Source organism: Vanellus vanellus (assembly GCF_965231255.1).
Source record: "Vanellus vanellus genome assembly, chromosome: 4".
NCBI classification, from domain to species: domain Eukaryota; kingdom Metazoa; phylum Chordata; class Aves; order Charadriiformes; family Charadriidae; genus Vanellus; species Vanellus vanellus.
The window spans coordinates 3899066-3916994 of record NC_138909.1 but is presented as its reverse complement, the minus strand read 5'-3'; the positions used below and the strand labels follow the sequence as shown (position 1 = coordinate 3916994).

Here is a 17929-nt window from a genome sequence, read left to right as displayed (position 1 = left end):
TGGTTGTGGGGTTTTTTAATGACATTATAAGGATGCATGATCCAAACTGAGATGATTTTTGGGGGTTTTGGTTGTTTTTTTTTTTTAAAAGAATTAATTTTGGGTTTTTTCCCATTTCCCAATCTGGGAGGAAAAAAAAAAAAAAGTCCTAAGATGGAGCCAAGGAGTTCTGAGAGAAAAATATCAAACATGAATTTCATTATTGGAGCTAAGGGAAGAAAATAATTGTTTACAAGATCTGTGTTGTAGGACTTGGAGAATTTCCATCAGGAGAGATACTGGGGAAGTGATGAATAACTTGGAAACACTTCAGTTCAGAGGCTTTTTTTGTGTTACAACGATCATCTCTGAAACGCAGTTCGCTCTTGAGCTGAAACAAACCCATAATTTGTAGCTGCCGTTAAGGCGCTCCATCCATTCTCCAAATTCTTCCGGAGTAGACCAGAGCAGCCGGAATGGCAGCCAAGGAGGTGGCCCAGGAGGAGAACTTCTCAAAGCTTTGTAGAGCTTCACATTTCTATTAAGGCCACAGAAACAATTAATCCGTGGTTGATCTGCGTGGATGCAGAAAGTCAGATCTCAATAACGAACCAAAAAAAAACCCCTCCCAGAACACGTTTCCCTTCTCCAGAAGTTTTTTTGGTTTGTTTTTTTTTTTTAAGAGGGCAGTAAGCAGTTCAAGTCTGCAAGAAACTGAAAAACTGTTCCTCCCAAGTTCCTGCAGTTTAACAAAATGTTACAGCTCAGTGGAACGGGTGATATATTCGACTTGAGAATCTCAAACAACATTTATGGCGGCCAAGGAAATTGTATTTATTTTCAGGGTTTGCTATTCGATGAAGTCTTTGCGTCATAGGGCTTTACTTTTGGACAGCCAAAGTGAGGTTTTTATTTTATTCCTCATCTTCTAAATACAGATTTTTCGATTTGCTTATGCTCTGAAGGAGCTTTCAGAAGGTCACTTACATAGACGTCTCGTTAGGAGGACTGCTACGAATATTGCCTGTTCAGTTCGTGGAGAAACGCAAGAGCCATTTACAGCAGAGCTCCAGACAGAAAACGGCCTGAAAACCCGAGGAACGTTGGGTTTCGATAAACGCTCGCATTACCACCAGGTGGTCTCGGAACAGAAACCCGGGTTTGGGGAAGAGTTGGCGGGTTTTTAACTCTTCCAACAAGATCACAGCTCTGGATCCCCATTCGGGGAAAACTCTGTGGCTTTCAAGTAAAAAGAACCCATCGTGGATGTATTTTAACTTGTTACTCATCTGCCATAATTCCGGCTCGTTACTTCTCCCGCCACCACTCAAGTTGATGAGAAAGGAAGAAACGTGAAACGAGAAGGACGTGCCCAAAGCCAAGCGAAGTCATCGTGGGCGGAGCTGTGGAGAGCTGTAAGAGCGCGGCCACAGAGCTTTTTAAAGGGAAGATTTTTAACGGGAAAACATCAAAAGTTGGGAAACCGCGAGTTTTGGTGTTGAAAACCGTTAATAGTTCCAACGAGTTGCGTTTCTTCGCCTGCCGCTACCACTTCGACGTATGTTGGAAGAGGAAATCTTACGGATAACCCAGATTTAAACATTCACCCATTTTTCCACTTATTCCCCCCCCCCAAAAAATAATATTCCCACACGCCAACGCTTCATCCCAACGGCGCCTTCAGCCCTCCCCAGTTGGAAGCGCGCCGCGTTTCTTCCCCAATTCCCAACGCCGCACCCCACAGGGCCGCGTCGCCCCTCGCTTTGCGCCCGGTCAGGCACCACGATGACGTCATTTTATATCGGGAAAATGGGGTGGGGGGGAGGGGGGGGGCGGGAGAGGGGACGCAGGGAGGAGGCCGAGGCCGCTGGTGGCCGCCAGGTTGTGTCGTCACGCTGTGTCGTCACGCCGCGCTCTGAGGGCGTGCGGGCGCGGAGGGGAGCCCGGCGTCGCGCGCGCAGCCCGCGTCACTTCGCACAGCTGCACGGTGACGCGCCGCGCGCCTCCCCGCGCACGCGCCGTCCGTCACACGCACACACACACCCCCCCCCCTCAACCACACACACACACACACACACACACAAGCCCGGCGTGACGCCACGGGAGTGGGGCGGGGCCCGGCGGTTTATGACGTCAGGCGGTCGCCGAGGAACGGGGCGCAGGTGCGTCCGCTTCCTCGGGGCGCCGGGCGCGCGCGCCTCCCGCCGCCCATTTCGGTGGGGCGCGAAGGGGGTGTGCGTGTGCGTGGGGTGTCCGGTCCTTTCCGTTCCCGGTGGGTTCCCCCCCCCCCCCCTCCTCCCCCTCCTCCAGCCCCCGCAGTACGGGAGTCCCCCGGCCGCAGAGCCTCCCCCGACGGGGCGGGAGGGAGGTCGCTAGGGGGAGGCACGGCACCGAGAGACGGGGCTGAGGCGTGGCGGTGGCGGCGGCCCCCCCGCCCCGGGGCCGGGGGGGGGGAGCGGGGAGCGGAAGGCGGAGGCAGCCGTTAACACCCCCCACCCGCCCCGTTTTTGCTTTCCCTTTCGGTGCCGCCTCCCCCCGGCGGGCTTGGGGGGGGGGGGGGGGGGGGGGGGAGAGGTTTATTATTTATTTATTTGATTCCCTCAAGGGCGGGGGAAGACCGGAGACCTGCGCGGGGAGGAGGGCGCGGAGGCAGCCCCGTCACGGGAGGAGGGGGAGGAGGGAGGAGGAGGAGGAGAAGGGAGAAGCCGGCGCGGAGCCTCCCCTCGCCTCGCCTCGCTTCGCTTCTCCTCGCCTCGCAGCCCCGCTACCGCCTCGCCGTCCCCGGCCGCCGGAGGTAACCGGCGGCCGCCCGCCCTCATGATGGCCTCAACCGCCACCTGCACCCGCTTCACCGACGAGTACCAGCTCTTCGAGGAGCTCGGGAAGTAAGGACGGGAGCACCGCCGGGCGCGGTTGGGGAAAGCCGGCGGTGCCGGTGTGGGGGGGTGTCGGTGGTGGCGGGAGGGGAAGGCACCGTTGGCTGTGAGGGGCTCGGTGCCTCAGCCTGACCGATGCTGGAAGCCGCGCTCCCACCGGGGGCTGTGGAGGGCGGGGGACGCCGCCATGTCTCCAGCCCCACACTCGGCCGTTATTCACGGCGGGGGGGGAGGAGGGGGGGGGGGTGAGAGCGGGCCCCGCGTCCCCCCCGCTCCCCCTTCCCCGGGTATGTACGGCCCCGGCGCGGCGGGGAACTGCCCCCTCCATCCCGACGGGGGAAGCTGCCCTGGGCCATCCGGTTATTTATTATTTTATGTTATTCTGAGGTGGGGGGGGGGGGGGGGGGGGGCTCGGTGAGGGGCCGTTAGGGCGGGGCTGGGGGGGGGGGCGCCCCCTGGCGGCGGGGCGGGAGGCGGCGCGAGGCCCCGATCGCCATGTTGGCGGCCCGGCGGGGCGACGCCGGTGTCACCCGGGGGGGGGGTGGACGACACGACAGACGGGGCCGCGCTGACCCCGCGGTGTGTGTGGAGACGTGCCCTCCCTCCGCCCGGTTGCAGGCGGGGGTGGGTTGGGGCACACGGGGTTGGTACCCGCGTTCCTGACCCAGAGTTTACCGTTTTGGTGAATAAAATGAACGCTGGATGGTACTCTCTGAAACAATCCCGTTTTTCTTAATTAATTTTGCCGACATCACACCTTTGGCTGAATGAAACCCGTTAGAAGCCCAGCACCGGTAACGGCAGGGAAGGTTTTTCGGTAGGGCTGATGGTTTTGTCCGCTTCTTGGTTTGCAGAGGGGCGTTCTCCGTGGTGAGGAGGTGTATGAAGATCACCACCGGGCAAGAGTACGCTGCCAAAATCATCAACACCAAAAAGCTCTCGGCTAGGGGTGGGTATATTTTAACCTGGCATTCACCATAACCTCCTTCCCCCCTCCCCCCCCCCCCCCGTTTTTTTCACAGTCTTATGGTAAGGGTTAAGAAAAAATAATAAAAAAAGATAAATGATTTAATACGCTTCTTAATACATTTTTTTAAATTTCCTTCTTTTCTTTTTTAATATTTCCTTAGTGCTTGGTTTTGTTGTTGTTTTGTTTTGTTTTTTTCTGGGTTAAATGTTTCATGGATTTGGCTGCATGGAGGTCTGAGGTTGCTGGTAAAGCATTTCAAGAAAAGATGTGCAAGTGCCCAAACAATTTAACATAACGCAGCCTCCTCCTTTTTGGGGTCTAAAAATTGAATACCAGCTTGCAAGCTGATTTTTTGGGGGGGAAGGTTGGGAAATAATAAGTCTCCATTATAGCTTTTATTTTAAGTGCTGTAGCTTTGGTGAATTCTCTGTTTCCATTGCATTTAAACATGAACATCACGGCTTCTCTGACTGTGAATATATGAGAAAACGTGTACTTCTACCTCACGCTAAACTTTGTTATGAGAAGAAAATTATGTTAAAGAAGAAAATTAACATTTTGTGAATTGTTTGTGAAGCAAGTCATTCTGATTAAGCGACAAACTATTTTACTGTCATAACCCAACTGTAATACCTGCTGTACAGCTTGTTTATACTTTCCGTGTGACGCGTATATTTCCCAGATGGTTTCAGTATCAGCGGATATGTCTTTATGATACGTTTGAGGGAAATATACACATACTGTGGGTTACTGTTGTCGGAAGTGAGCCTTAATGGTGATATGTCAATTGCTTGTTAAGTCCAAGTCAGAGTGCTTGTGCTAGGATGTCGGGGATTAAGGATTATTCTCCGTTAAGGTTATCTGTGTTTTGATATGAATTTGTGGTGTGGTAAAGAGCGTGGAAGTGAATAAGCAAACAGTGTCAGCCTGTTTATGGCTTGGTTTGCTGGAGACATCACTGGAGGTAAACAGTAATTTGAATTAATTCTTTAAATTTAAACATGAAATATTACATAAGACACTATGGTTTGTTCTGGTAACATGCTCTAGGATAAAGATCTTTCAACATTGTGTCAATACTGTTATTTTCAGCTGATGAAGGTTGTGTGAAAATTTACTTTTTACATTTTGCTGAATTCTAGTCTCCATACTTTCACTGAGAGGTTGTTTTTTTTTTTTTTTCCTCTGTTTTTCAACAGGTACTTAAATTACTCTGTAGAGTTAGGAATTAAAGGGAGAAGGGTTAAGAAAACAATAATACTTGAGGTAAAATACTTTAACAAGTTTGTTTAGAAAAGATTTTCCTTTTTTTCTTTTGTTGGCGCACTGCTGTCATCTGTTGAATTTTGATGCGTAAAATAAACAGCCACATTCCGTGTGATTTCATAGGTCTACGTACTTTTCAACCTGAGAAGCTGTAGCAAGATCAGCACCAGGTTACTTATGTGCCATGGGTTTTATGTATGCTGGGATAAATCTTGAAATGCAGGACTGAATTAATAAAAACGTTGTCTACCCAAGAAGTCATCGTTTGGAACGTGCTATATTTCAAGCTTTAATTTTTGTCCTTCTTTGACTTGTTCATGCAGGACCAAGTTGGTCTTTGGTGTAGTCTGTTAGAGTGGAAGCATGTTTGGGAGAATGTGGCTCGTAATGTGGAACGAGGCAAAACTCACACAGAGATTTTTCTACAGGTTTAGCATGTAAACCCATAAAGAAAGGGGTTATGCTTCAAAGCTGGACCCTGAAATATCCTTTTGTATCAGAACACCTGTGATGCTCTGTCCGTGAATGCAGGGCATGTGTTTCCATCTCTGTTTTCAGAGGTCCCAGAAATATCTGAAGTTTTTTATTTGCTTGGTTGTTTTTTGTGGTGGTTGTATTGGTTTTTAGCTTTTTTGAAATCTACTAAACAGCTTTTGAAGAGGAAACTGCTTAGAGAAATCTACAGATTCTTATTCGGCAATTCTTTAATTGCAGAAAGGTGTGCTTTAATTGCACTTGTGGTGCAAAAACTAAACATTAAAAAACTTTGAACTGTGGTGCTTTCTCCTAGCTGATAATAGTTGTACAGCTTATAAGTAAGATACTGTTTCAGGGGTTCTTGGTTTGGAAACACGTATCCCTTGTACAGTGCTTGGCTCTCTGGAGGTCTTCTAACCACAATGTCAAATTTGGGCCACCTTGCCTTGATTGAAGAGGAGCAGTTTCAATGTATAATACAGAGGAGGCAAACGTCCTTAAGGCAGCTTTGAAATTAAAAGTTAGTTAACTGGCTTCACTCCAGTCATAACAACACTTGTCTCCCCATCCCTCCTTCACCTCAGCCGTAAGCGTTCTTGGAGATTTACCTGAATCCTTACTTTAGTACTTCTAAACTGAGGAACTGAGCTGGCCACAGACTTTACGCTAGTGAAGGTGTGTTCTCATCTGTTTCCTTGTTTAGTTACAGGGAAACCTCAGACTAATTGTATCTGTGCAGAGGCACGGGCTTTGGTTTTAGTTTGGAGGGGAAAGGAAGCGACGCCCCCTGTTCTAGCAGAAGTACCTTTTGTGCTTTTAAGTCGATGATCATTTTTTTTTGTCTGCTATGCTGTTACTTACAAATTGTAGTCTGAAATGTAATAAAAACACTTAAAGAAAGAATGACACTAAATATTTGACTTTATGTGGCAATTCCATGTTTTCCTGATTTTAATACTAGAAATAATATTTGCAATTTTAATTTCTGTATTTCAGTATAGCAAAACCGCTTTGCTTATTAGAATAACATACATTCTCAGAGTACTCTTAAGTGGCTCTTAAAAGTCCTGAGCTTTGACTTTGCATTTACTAAGTCACCTTAAGTATTAAATTGCTATTAGAATATCAACAGCTAGTTTTGCATCATAAGAGTATGTTCTAGACAAACTTGCATGATTTCATTATGCTGCTGATTTTTAAAAAGGGGAAAAAATAGGTCTGTAGCATACCCCTCTAAAGTTTAACAGTGAGCAAGCACATAGAAAACTTCAAGTGAAGAATGTATATTTGTTTATTCTGCTTTCTATATTGTTTCATCTGATGAAGTTGGTGGGATTTTCTTATTACTCAGTTTCTAAAGTGTGCTGTTTGGGGATTCTCTGTTTTTCTTGTGTTGAAAGCAGTGTAGATAAAAGTGAACTTCTGTGAGGTGACTTTATTTTTCCCCTGTCTGTTCCAAATACCAAATAATTAAGAAATCATCTTTTTCTTTTTGTCATTATCTGTGCATCTTTTATCTTCTCTTTTGAGAATCTTGTGGCTTTGTCCAAATTGATTTCATATAAACCGGTCCCATTTTCTTCACAGTTTTGGACCTTGTTTTCTGACTTGGAAAAAAAAAAATTAGCTAAGTGTTCGCTTCTCTGATCGTACTTGAAAAGATCAATTACTAATGTATTTTCATTGAGTGCAACTTTTGCCAATAACTCACGTTGACTTTGTCTCTGTAGTGGCCAAAAGTGCCGTGCCTTTGATGGCATCTGTGAGAGGAGGATGATGTTCCAGTCCATTTTCTTTTCTAGGCTGCTTTTGTAAGTACTGACTAGACACACCTCTCCCAGCCCTTAGATTGCTGCAGCAGAAAGACGAACTGCTTTGTTTATGAGCGTACATATTATTAAGAGTAATGTAAGAATCAGCTGGAGGTTATCGCTCCTTTGTGAAAAAGCTCTCGTGAACTTTCCGGCACCAGCCGTTCCATTAGCTTCGGTGAGCTTTTGAGCTCTAAGCCTTGGAGGCTTCACTGGTTATTTATCTTCTTTCTTAGTAGGAAACTTCCCAAATCTTTTTTCAGCATCTTCCTATCTCTCAAAGAAGAGAGTATTGCCTACGAGCTTGTGACTGCGTAGCCAGAGGTGAGAGGACTGATTGCACTTCCCCGCAACAAGCTCTGATGGGTGAGGAGGCTGGAAACCCCACCCTTCTGGAACAGTATTTTGGTGGCAGGATTGAGTAATCTTACTGTGGGAAGAGTATTTCTGTGTCTAAAGCCGTCCAATTAGAGCACCTCCTGATCCCTACAGTGGTGTAAAACACATTAGGGAGATGAATGAAATGTGAAGCATATAGGGTAGTATTTTTGAGCGTAGTTTTTCATGACACAGAGGTAAAGGGTTTTGTTGTATCACTAGACCAACATTTTGTTTAGTGAGGTAGCCTGTGTCAGTTAGTGCCTGATGTTTTACAGGAAGGCAAGCTCTAATAAGGCTTCCTGTGCTCCATAGGCAGAGAAAATAATTCTTCCTAATCTAGCTGAAGATCTTTATCTCTGAAGCACACATTTACCTGTGCAAATTTATTATAACACGTGTATTTTTGATGTAAATTTTTCTTTTTATGTACACGTTAAGTTATTCCCACACATAGAGTACTATCCTTAAGGACATTTATTTGTCAGTGCAACAGACTTTGTCTTTGTGAGGAGAAGAATTAAGCTTGAGATTTTTAGCTGTTTTCTTCTGTATCTTGCTCTAGTCAGTTTCTCAAGTTAATTGCCTGTTGAGAAGCAGTATGTTTGCCTTTGTCTGTGTGTTAAGAATGCTTTAAAAAATGTTTTCCCATAGTATGTAAGAAGGCTGACCTGCTAACATGTGTTTGCCCTTTTTTAACCTTTGTACTCTTTCTGTCCTTCAGCTTAGTCATGGCATTCTTTTCAGTTTGACATAGATGTTGTGATTTAACATGGATATGTGTGCATATTTATGTGCAAGTATTTGTTTTAATTGCAAATTACTGTAATTTAGCAGGCTGCTGTTTCTATCTGTTAAAATTGAGTCTGTTCAGAAAGCTCGGAGTAGTAGAGAGCACTCATAAGAGTGTTATTTAAAGAAAAAATAAATCAGATTTTTGGTTAGATGTTCTGTTTTGAAGGTTTGGTGCTTTTGCGATATTTTGTTTTTAGTGAAATTCTGAAGAGCTTTCAAATACCAGTGAGAATGAGGACTTTGAAACTCATTGCGATGAATGTTAGTTGGTAGTAATTTATTCCAACAGTTAAAACTAGATTTGAAATGGATTTTCCTGGGAGTTCATAGTTAAATTATCCATAGCAAATATTACATGATTTTGATAATGCCACTTCTGCTTTCCTTTGAAAAGAGAAAATAAATTCTTTGCATTGTGACTGTTGTTACTCATACGAAAGGAGATTCTCTTCATACCTCATACACTAATGGGCTTAAACAAATTTCATCAGAATTTGAATATGCATGTATTGCTCTTGTTATCATTAGAGCTTGTTGCTAGTATTCCTACTGGGGAGGTATGTACTAGAAACAGTTAAAATTGTAGTGCATACTTTAACATATTTCCACATGGAGGATGGGGGGAAAGGAATTCTTGTATACTCTGCTTCTGTTCTTGTCACATGCTTCAGAAAAATGTCCTTGACATGTAGCTTCATAGTTTGAAGTGAAACTCTAAGAACAGTGCTTACAAGTTGTCCTGGAAGGTGAAGTTTGTGGAAGTGTAGCCATTGATTGCAATGGGCACATGACCCAAATCCAGTATGTAAAATAACTCGGGGGGAGGCATGGGGAATGGAAAAGGTATGTGCATCGTCTGTCATCTCAGTTTGACCAAGCTCGGGGAGGGGGGGGAACACAGACATTTTTCTGTCTGAACTCCAAGATTATTAAGCATGCCTAAAATTATAAATCAGTTGAATGCATCTGTCGCTCTTGGGAGCTTCCCATTTTCCCTCATTGTGTTTCACCGCTACTTTGGCCTGGACCCCCTCTCTGCTTTCAGATCTCTTCTACTGAAACGTTAACAGCAAAGGGATTCTTGGGGACTTACTTGGCTACCCCCCCCCTTCCTGCCTTTTTCTGTCAGAAGTTGCAGATTCTGGCACTGATGTGTGCTTCAGATTTGTGCATTCATTTGCTGCAAACTAAAGACTTAAAGGCACATCTGAACAGCTCCGCTTTCGGAATTGCTTCTATTGAGGAGAGAAGGGAGAGGTAGACTCAGGGGAAAATACGAACGGAATACCTTTACTCAGCTTCCTGAGAATCTGCATTTGGATACCAAAATATGGATGTGTTCTTTTCCTCCTGGTCTGATAGAGGTTGTGCTTACTGGTAATGTTTTACTACTTATGTCCAAATCATACTTCCAAATGAAACCTTTTTGGTCAAATATGAAAACAAGGAAATAAGCACAATGGTAAACACTTAACCTTTATTGTAGCTCGGTTCTCTCTGTTTGCTCCTAATACTGCACGTGGAAAACGTTGTTTTATGTATTTCAGTGACTTGCATCTGTCCTCATTGACATCAAGGTAGAAATACACTTGTTCCTGGAAGAACTGAGACTGAATTTCTGAGGGTTTGTTCTGCACCTAATTTCAAATCCTTTCTTAGCCTTAAAACCGAACTAAAATAAATAGGGTATTATAATGTGAAAGTCCTACCATATGTTGGTATGTATTTGTCAAAATACTAAAAATTATTTATTCACTTTATCTGGTCATGACTAGTGGTATGTGAAGTCATCTCTGCTGCTTTCATTTACACTTTTATGATTCCAAGGTCTGGGTTTGGGTTTTGAGGATCATTTTTGTTTGTTGGTTTGTTGTGTGGTTTTTTTTTTTTTTTATGGTGACCATTTTGGCTATTGCTTGGAAGATAGAAGGAGGCTGTGCTTTATTTTTTAATTTAATTGGGAAGTGCCTGATCTGAGAGATTGAAATAAAAGTCAGCTAAATATTTTGCTTTTCAAATGTAAATACTGCCAAAATAGTGTTTTTCATGTATCTGTCCTTCATTTGACCTCGTGAGAAATGTAGGCCAGGGTGTTTCGTATGTCAGGGTCCAGCTTCCTCCTTCATGTGCCTTTATTGCACATTTGTCAAATGCTTTGTAAGGAGATTGTGGGGATTTTTAAAAGGTGATGTGAGAAATGTAACTTCCTCTGTTTGATGAAAAAGGTTAATAGAGAACAAACCCCTCACTTAAAGGCGGTAGTTCCTTTTGTTTAACTGCTTATTAAAAATAATTATGCCTTGAATTTGAAGGAACATCTGCTATGTTTTGGAGAGACGCAGAAATCCAATCTGTCTGGTTTTTTCCTTGTATGTGTTGAGCTCTGTGTGTATCTTCATGTGCATGTTTGTACAAACTCCTCCTCTGTTTAATCCTCACATTATGAGAAATGTCTTGTGCATGGTATCAGAGAGAGTGGAGAATTTGTGTGACACGGTTTTAGTATTTTCTTCCAAGGGGGCCAGTTGTGCTGTTATCCAGTGTCATTTTCTGGATTGTTGTCAGCTTGTTCTGAAATGCATTGAGTTTCCGTTGTTTGAATTAGAAAACTCATTTTAAAGCTTTGCAGCCCTGTTAATTGCTGTTGCGTCTGATGGGAAGCTGCTGGGTATATTCAGCTGAACTGAGAGGTTACTTAATTTCTCTTGAATCTGCTGCTTCTATAGATGCCACTAGATAGAAATACTAGCTATAGCCAAGAGTAATATACTCAAAAGCTGGGGAAGGGGAACTCATGCGAATTTGCAAATCTACCTTATACCTGATTAAGCTTTTATTCTAATCCAGGGCCTCTTTAGCGGAACTGGAGAAGCATAAATTGTGCTACACAATATATTTATTTTTTGTAATTAGGTTTTTAAGTGTAGAAAATGATAGTTAATATGTTGAGCAAGCTATTACAGATTATGTGAACTGTTGGTTTAAGTTGGTTGTACTTGGTAGAAAGGAGCTTTTGCCTACCTGGTGATTTGAGGGAGTTTCTATTAAGTGAATTCCTGACCTTTCGTAAGTAGCAAGTATTTCACAGGAAACTTGGAGATTAAAAGGTGCAGGCTTAATTTAAAAAACAACCCCCAAAACCTCTCAAAAGGAACAAAGTAGGTTGTATTTAATAATGGAAATGTGGTGCTGTGGATATTTGCTGGTCAAGATGAAACATTTTGTCTTGTGATGGGGGGCTTTTTTTTTTTTCTTTTAATTCTTACCATTAACGACTAATACATGCAGTGCTACAACAAGTTAACATCCTGGTTTTGCTTTCCAAGAGAACTGTCTGGCATCCATAAAAACAGAACTAATTTATGTTTTGGCAGTCGCTTTCACCTTGAATGTAGAGCATGTTTGTGGAAAAAGTTCACGACTGGTCATGTGGTGTCTTTTGCTCAGTTACAGCCAAATCAGTCAATTGGGTTGTCAGTTGGACAGCCTCTCTCCCCATCCAAAATGTGCTGCGTAGTTCTGCATCAGTTTTTACTCTGCCAACACAGACTTGGCAGTGCTGTGGAAAGCATGGCTGCAGCTACGTTCCACTGGATGTAGAGCTTAAGCACCTCTGACTGAAGATGGGTTTGGGTAATGTGCAGAACTAAAAACTTCAGAAACTGAATGTTTGCTGGATTGAGTGAGCATGTGCATGAATTCTGACAGATTTAAGGTTTATTGAAGGCTATGTCAAACCCAGATGGTGAAGTTGGTTCACGACTGTTGTGTGCATAGTCTGCAGGCAGGTATACAGCCCTGCCGAACAACTCGTCCAACCCTCTGGCCTCCAGCTGGCAGCTCTTCTTACCTGTGAAACTGTTAATTGATTTGTAGAGCATTACATGCAATGCGCTGGGTCCCATGGCAGAAAGCAGTCTTCCACATACTCTCCTTTCCCTGCACTACAATGAACAGTGTACTTTGCCCAACAAGGAAGATTAACAAACCTCCATGTAAGTGGAAAGGATAACACACCTCTGCTGTAAAGTTGCATCATCCTAGCACTTGAGAGGAAGAGAAACATAAACTTACAGCATTGAAGCTCATATTTGTGGCAAGCAGTCTACTGCCTGTGTTTTCAGAACTTTGTTCCTGACTTAATTATAATCAGGAACTGCTTACTTGTAAATTTTCCGCAATGTGGATGCAAGTGTTGCAGCAACAGTCACGTTGCATATTCATGTTGCTGCATGAACAGATGGGGTTCCTACATAATATCCATATTTGACAATCTGATGGGATTTGCCAAGCCTAAGCTTTCATTTAAATTTTAACCTCTTGGAGAGATAGGTTTGTGATTTAATCAGTCAAGGGAGGCCTTGAAGTTATTTGTATTGCATAGCAGATTTCAAGCTAGCACTTAGGTATGATTTTGGCTTGGGAGACTTCTTGTAGGAATGATTTTAATAGGCTGTTGCTTATTAGAATTAATAGTCACCAAATTCAAAGATTTCTCTTGAAACCTTATTCATTTGGCTGACGTTATTCATATCTTTCAGTAAGTGAAGATGTATATTATATTCAGTTAAAACGTGGTGTAAATGGACAGAGTTCACTTGCTGTGGGACTTGCAAGGTGGATTTTGTACTGTAGGGCGGATGACCTTTGGTTTCCCTTGGGGCAGGTCCAGGTGCTGCTGAATTTTGGTTATGAAAACTTGCTTTAAGACTTGTTTTCCACCTTTTTTTATAGAAGGATGTCAGAGATGTTAAGTGTCTCCAAGATGCGAGTAAATTTCAGTACAGAAAGCAACCTTCAAAAACTATTATTTTTTTTGTTAGTTATGAAACACTATATGAAAATATAAAGCTCACCTTGGTGCTTTTTTATACTTGTGTATGCTGCTTTTAAAATTAAAAAATGAAAGGTGTAAGGTAGATTGCTTAGTATTTGCTTTCTTTACGCAGCATGGACAGCTATGAAATTGTGGTTAGGATTGCATTGAGATATGCTCATGGGACTGAATGCTCTGCTGATCATGGCATTAAAAAAGAACATTTTTTTTCAGGGCTTTTTAGTATCACCACCCCAAAGGTGGGGTAGGGGAGGAGGTTTTCTGTTAAATCGAATTTCTTCATCTTTCCATGGTGGTCTTGCTGGTATTCATCATTTATACTTAGTCAATTTTAGCATGTTAAAAACATTTATAGTTGCTCACTCTTCCAATTAAAGCCTCCCAGTAGTCTCTTAATACTGGAGAAGTGTGTGATTTATAAGACGATGTGTACTGGTACCGGATGGAAGAGCTTCCAAAACCCAGTGACTTTTCTTTTATGCCGATAGCGCTTTATGATCTTTCATGGCTGTTGCATTTTGGGGAGGAAAGGAAGTAAAAAAAGGCTGCTGGTATTGCGCTCTGTGTGTGTGTGTGCATGGGCACGTTAGATGCAGAAAAAGATTCAGCAGAGCTTGTGGCTACCCAGACAGCTTGTTTGCTGTAGGAAAATGTTTTGTACTAAAAGACCTATTAACTAAAGTAATTTTACTTGTAATGAGGGCAAGAATCGGTGTCTCTAAATTTTTATTTGTGGTTAACATTATTTATCTATCTAAACTAAGTAATAAATTGCTTTCAATGCCATGTTAATCAAAACATGTTTACTAATGAGATTAATTTTCCCAGAGTAGAATTTGCTTGTGTGGTCCGTCCTTTCTCCTAGGTGATATGTGTTAGTATTACAGATGTTTTGGGGACCAGATCGATGGCTCAGCTAGCCTTGCATACTAATGGTGGTAATCTCAGCGTTTTTCAGAAATGGTTTTACAAAACCTGAAGTAAGGGGACAACGGCTCATGAATTAGATGTATTCTTATATGTATGTTTTTTTAGTCTCAAAATTATGGGGTTTAATATTCCATCCACGTTTGTCAAATTACTTTTATTTTGGTCAGAGAACATTCTTGCAGCCACGTAAATCTCACAAAGTTTTTACATCGCAACAAAGCTCATGCTCCTTAAACTACAAAATATTTGAGAAAACACTTCCTTTGTCCTTTAAATAGGACTAATTCCCTTCCATACCCTTTAAATACGATTGATTCCCCTCTGTCCCTAACTATCTTCTCGCTTAGATAGTTTTGAATGGTAGGAATTGGTCATTTACCAGTACTCAAAATGAAAGTCAAATTTAACATGAGATTTTGTTTGTTTGTTCAGTGGTCTGTTCTTGGCTTTCCCGTTTTGTGTAACAGGTTCAGCTTAGCTAAAACTGATACCTTCCACTTTCAAATCACATTTATCCACTGTCAGACTGCTACAAGATGAGAGAACATTAGGGCATCTGTCACCTGGGGTTGGCCTTGGGTGAAAAATGGGAAATAAAGTGTATCCAAGGTGAAGTTGAGTCCTTCAACAAGAGTAAGCAATCTCATTCAGTAATCAAGCTCTATCTTAAAACTAACTGGGGAAGTGAGAGGCTTAGTTCTTCTTGCTTTACTGAAGATAATTTAGTGCTGCACTCTTTTACTTTGAAGATTTTTCTGATTTACAGTCCAAATTTATTCATGGACAGTGTTTGTTGTTTGTACCCAGCTTGTCCTTCAGAGAATACTTCATCTTTCATCAGTGTATTTATCAAGGACAACCTTGTTTTCAATATATTTTTTTTAACAGCTGTCTTCCTTTAGCTTCCTCCTGTAGGATAGATTTGCCATTATGGCCATTATCCCTTATGTCTAAGCTAATATATAGATATATATATATGGATGGATGTTTGGAATGGGGGATTGGAATTGACCAGGGAAAAAAATCAGGTGAGATCACATGAGTGGCTTGAGTAGTCACGTGTGTCTGCAGATAGGATCCTGTCTGGTAAATTCCAGTGTTTATTTACAGTTTAATTGGACTGATTCTGAGGGAACATCTTTAGTGATTTTGCTTCATCTTTTTCTTTCATCACTGCATTTCCTTTCAGCCCTTTTATCAGTTTCCTACCAATTTCAAAGCTAGTTTGGTAATCTCCACTTTTACTAATCCCCACATGTATCATTTTCTTTGTTTCTGCATCTTAAACAATGGAGCCCTGCAGGAGGTGTTGATCCCTGCCTGGAAAAATTCCCTGTAGCAATGTTTTAGAGGACTTACTGTACCCAACCAGTAACTGATATGCATAGATGTAGATACATGCTTTTTTCTTTTCTTTTTTTTTTTTTTTGTACCATTTCTCAAGATCATGCATATTTGATACCTAAGTCAAAGTCAAAAACCAGTTCCTTCCATCATAGGCTTGTGGTTTGCTTTCTGACATCGTAGCTTTCTGCAGCCTGCCGTTACTCTCACCTCTGTGCAAGGTCAAGTGGGAACTGCTGTGAAAATAGCTCCATGAAATGAAGCTAAATTAGGAGTAGTTTCTGTAGAGTGTTGGCTTTTGTTTCTGTAACCACAGATGCTCATCTATTCAAGAAAATGGCAAAAGAAAATGAAAAATGTGCAAACTGTGTGTACTTACAACAGCTTAGTACATTGTTTAAAGAAAAGTTGTATTGATTTATGCACTAAATAAACTGAGACGTTCTCAAAATGTTGCTAATTGTTGTTGACTGGTTTAGTTGATAAAATATAGCATGTAAAAAGTGCCTAACTAGCTCGATATGGATTTTGAGGGTTTTTCAGAGTGCGTTGCATGGACATCTTTTTTTTTTTTTTTTTTTTTTTTTACCTCTTAGAGGTCCCTTCCATTAATGTTTCTCAAACTTTAGTTTATATAGACAACTGGACATTCATAAAGCTATGATAGTGGACAGCAGAAACTTCCTGAACAGGGAAAATGAGTGGACTTCTTGTTATGTGGATTGCACTGTGTGTAGTTATCTTGGCTGGTTTGTATTTGTAGCGTTTTGTGAAGGAAATTCTGGTATTTACCAGTGAATATGTTGTTCTGAGGGGTTGGGTAAGATGCCGCTTGTCTCAGGTAAGCGTACTGGTGCTGCGTGTCACTGCCCGTTAGAGCTTTCTCTGGGAGAGGGACTGGTGGGAACTGTGGTGAGGGCAGCACCTCGCTTCACTGAGCTTCCACTGGAGCTGGGCACCTGATGCCCGTTCCAATTCCATGGTAAAGTGCATTTAGACCATCTGGAAATAAAGTCTAAGTAGGTGGGTTTAAAATCTTGAACTCGGCGAATGTGTCTTTTTGCAACAGAAAAGTTCACTATAATTATATCAAGTCTTTACAATCTGATCTTGAGAATAAGCTGATTTTACATGAATCAACAGCGATTGTGTATTTAGCAACACTGGTAAATGTGACAGCTAACATACTGAATTTTGATAACAAGTGTAAGCATTCATGAGATCAGTACCTGGGTTTGCATCTGTTACGTTTACTTTCGTATGCACAAAATAGTCATTTTTATTAAACTATATTATACAAGTTTTCAAACAAAAATATTTATTAGTTGTAAACCAGAAAGCTTCACATAAAGCCACGTGCCGTTCAGCATAACCTTTTTTAAAAAAAATTGAGTAGTGTTTTTATAAATACAGGAGGTGTGTATTTACATGAATGCAGTATTAAGCTTCCTTGCTCTTGTAAATACTTAGGTTGACTGATTTAACTTTCTAAAGTAGAATTGTGTCCCTTGAGGTTGGGTTTGTTACATAATGAATCTTAATAATAATCGGTCAAAAAGGGATGTTAGATTAAGAACCAAAACAACAAACAAAACTCCCATTATTTTTTGTAAAGTGTTTTGATAATTTATTGAAATTCTCCCTGCCCCCTCACTGTCCTGGATCATCTTCATTTAGAAGGAGGAAGGGAAGGAGATCTCTACAAAGACAGAAATGCCTCCTTGTAGGACATTTTACAAGATGCAAGACATAGTTCTACAGAAAAGGGCGGACAAAAAAAAAATAGCTTGTTTTCATATTGAAATTAAACAAGAAATATGAAACAAGTCTAAGGTAATTCAGACTTAGCACTGGCTCCTTTAGTAAATAATAGAATTCTACAGTCATACCAAATTAATGCTAATATTATCAGACTTCAACAGCAAAAGCCAATTGAATTGGATGTGCATTATTTACATCTCTTAAGTATTCAGCAGACCATGCAAATTCTGTATCGAAGACAGGATTATGACCATGCGAGCAGAGCTATGTACCATTCCTCTCAAAACCTTAGGAATGCATCAAAGCTCAGATATCTGAAGTTGACCCAGCTGAATCTGTATCTCATAGCACAGTTACTGAATAATCTGAGCTGTGAAAAAAAAAAAAAAAAAAAAAAATCAAGTCTCTCTAATTGTATTACATAAATGCATTTACAGCACGAGAATGACATATCCAACACCTATCTGAATTACTCAGTGGCTCCAAAATAAGAGGTAAAAAACCC

At 41.9% G+C, this 17929-nt stretch overlaps 1 protein-coding gene across 7 annotated transcripts in view; it reads left to right on the top strand.

The window, feature by feature from the left end:
• Positions 1-2596: 2596 nt before the first annotated feature.
• The window catches only part of CAMK2D (calcium/calmodulin dependent protein kinase II delta), a 166828-nt gene continuing 151495 nt past the window's right edge, over positions 2597-17929 (top strand). For all 7 annotated transcript variants that reach the window (XM_082482393.1, XM_082482390.1, XM_082482391.1 and 4 more), the window contains exons 1-2: positions 2597-2864; positions 3710-3804. In XM_082482393.1, coding sequence (XP_082338519.1) covers positions 2797-2864; positions 3710-3804 — 163 coding nt within the window. In that variant the 5' untranslated portion in view covers positions 2597-2796. The remainder of the gene's footprint in view (positions 2865-3709; positions 3805-17929) is intronic.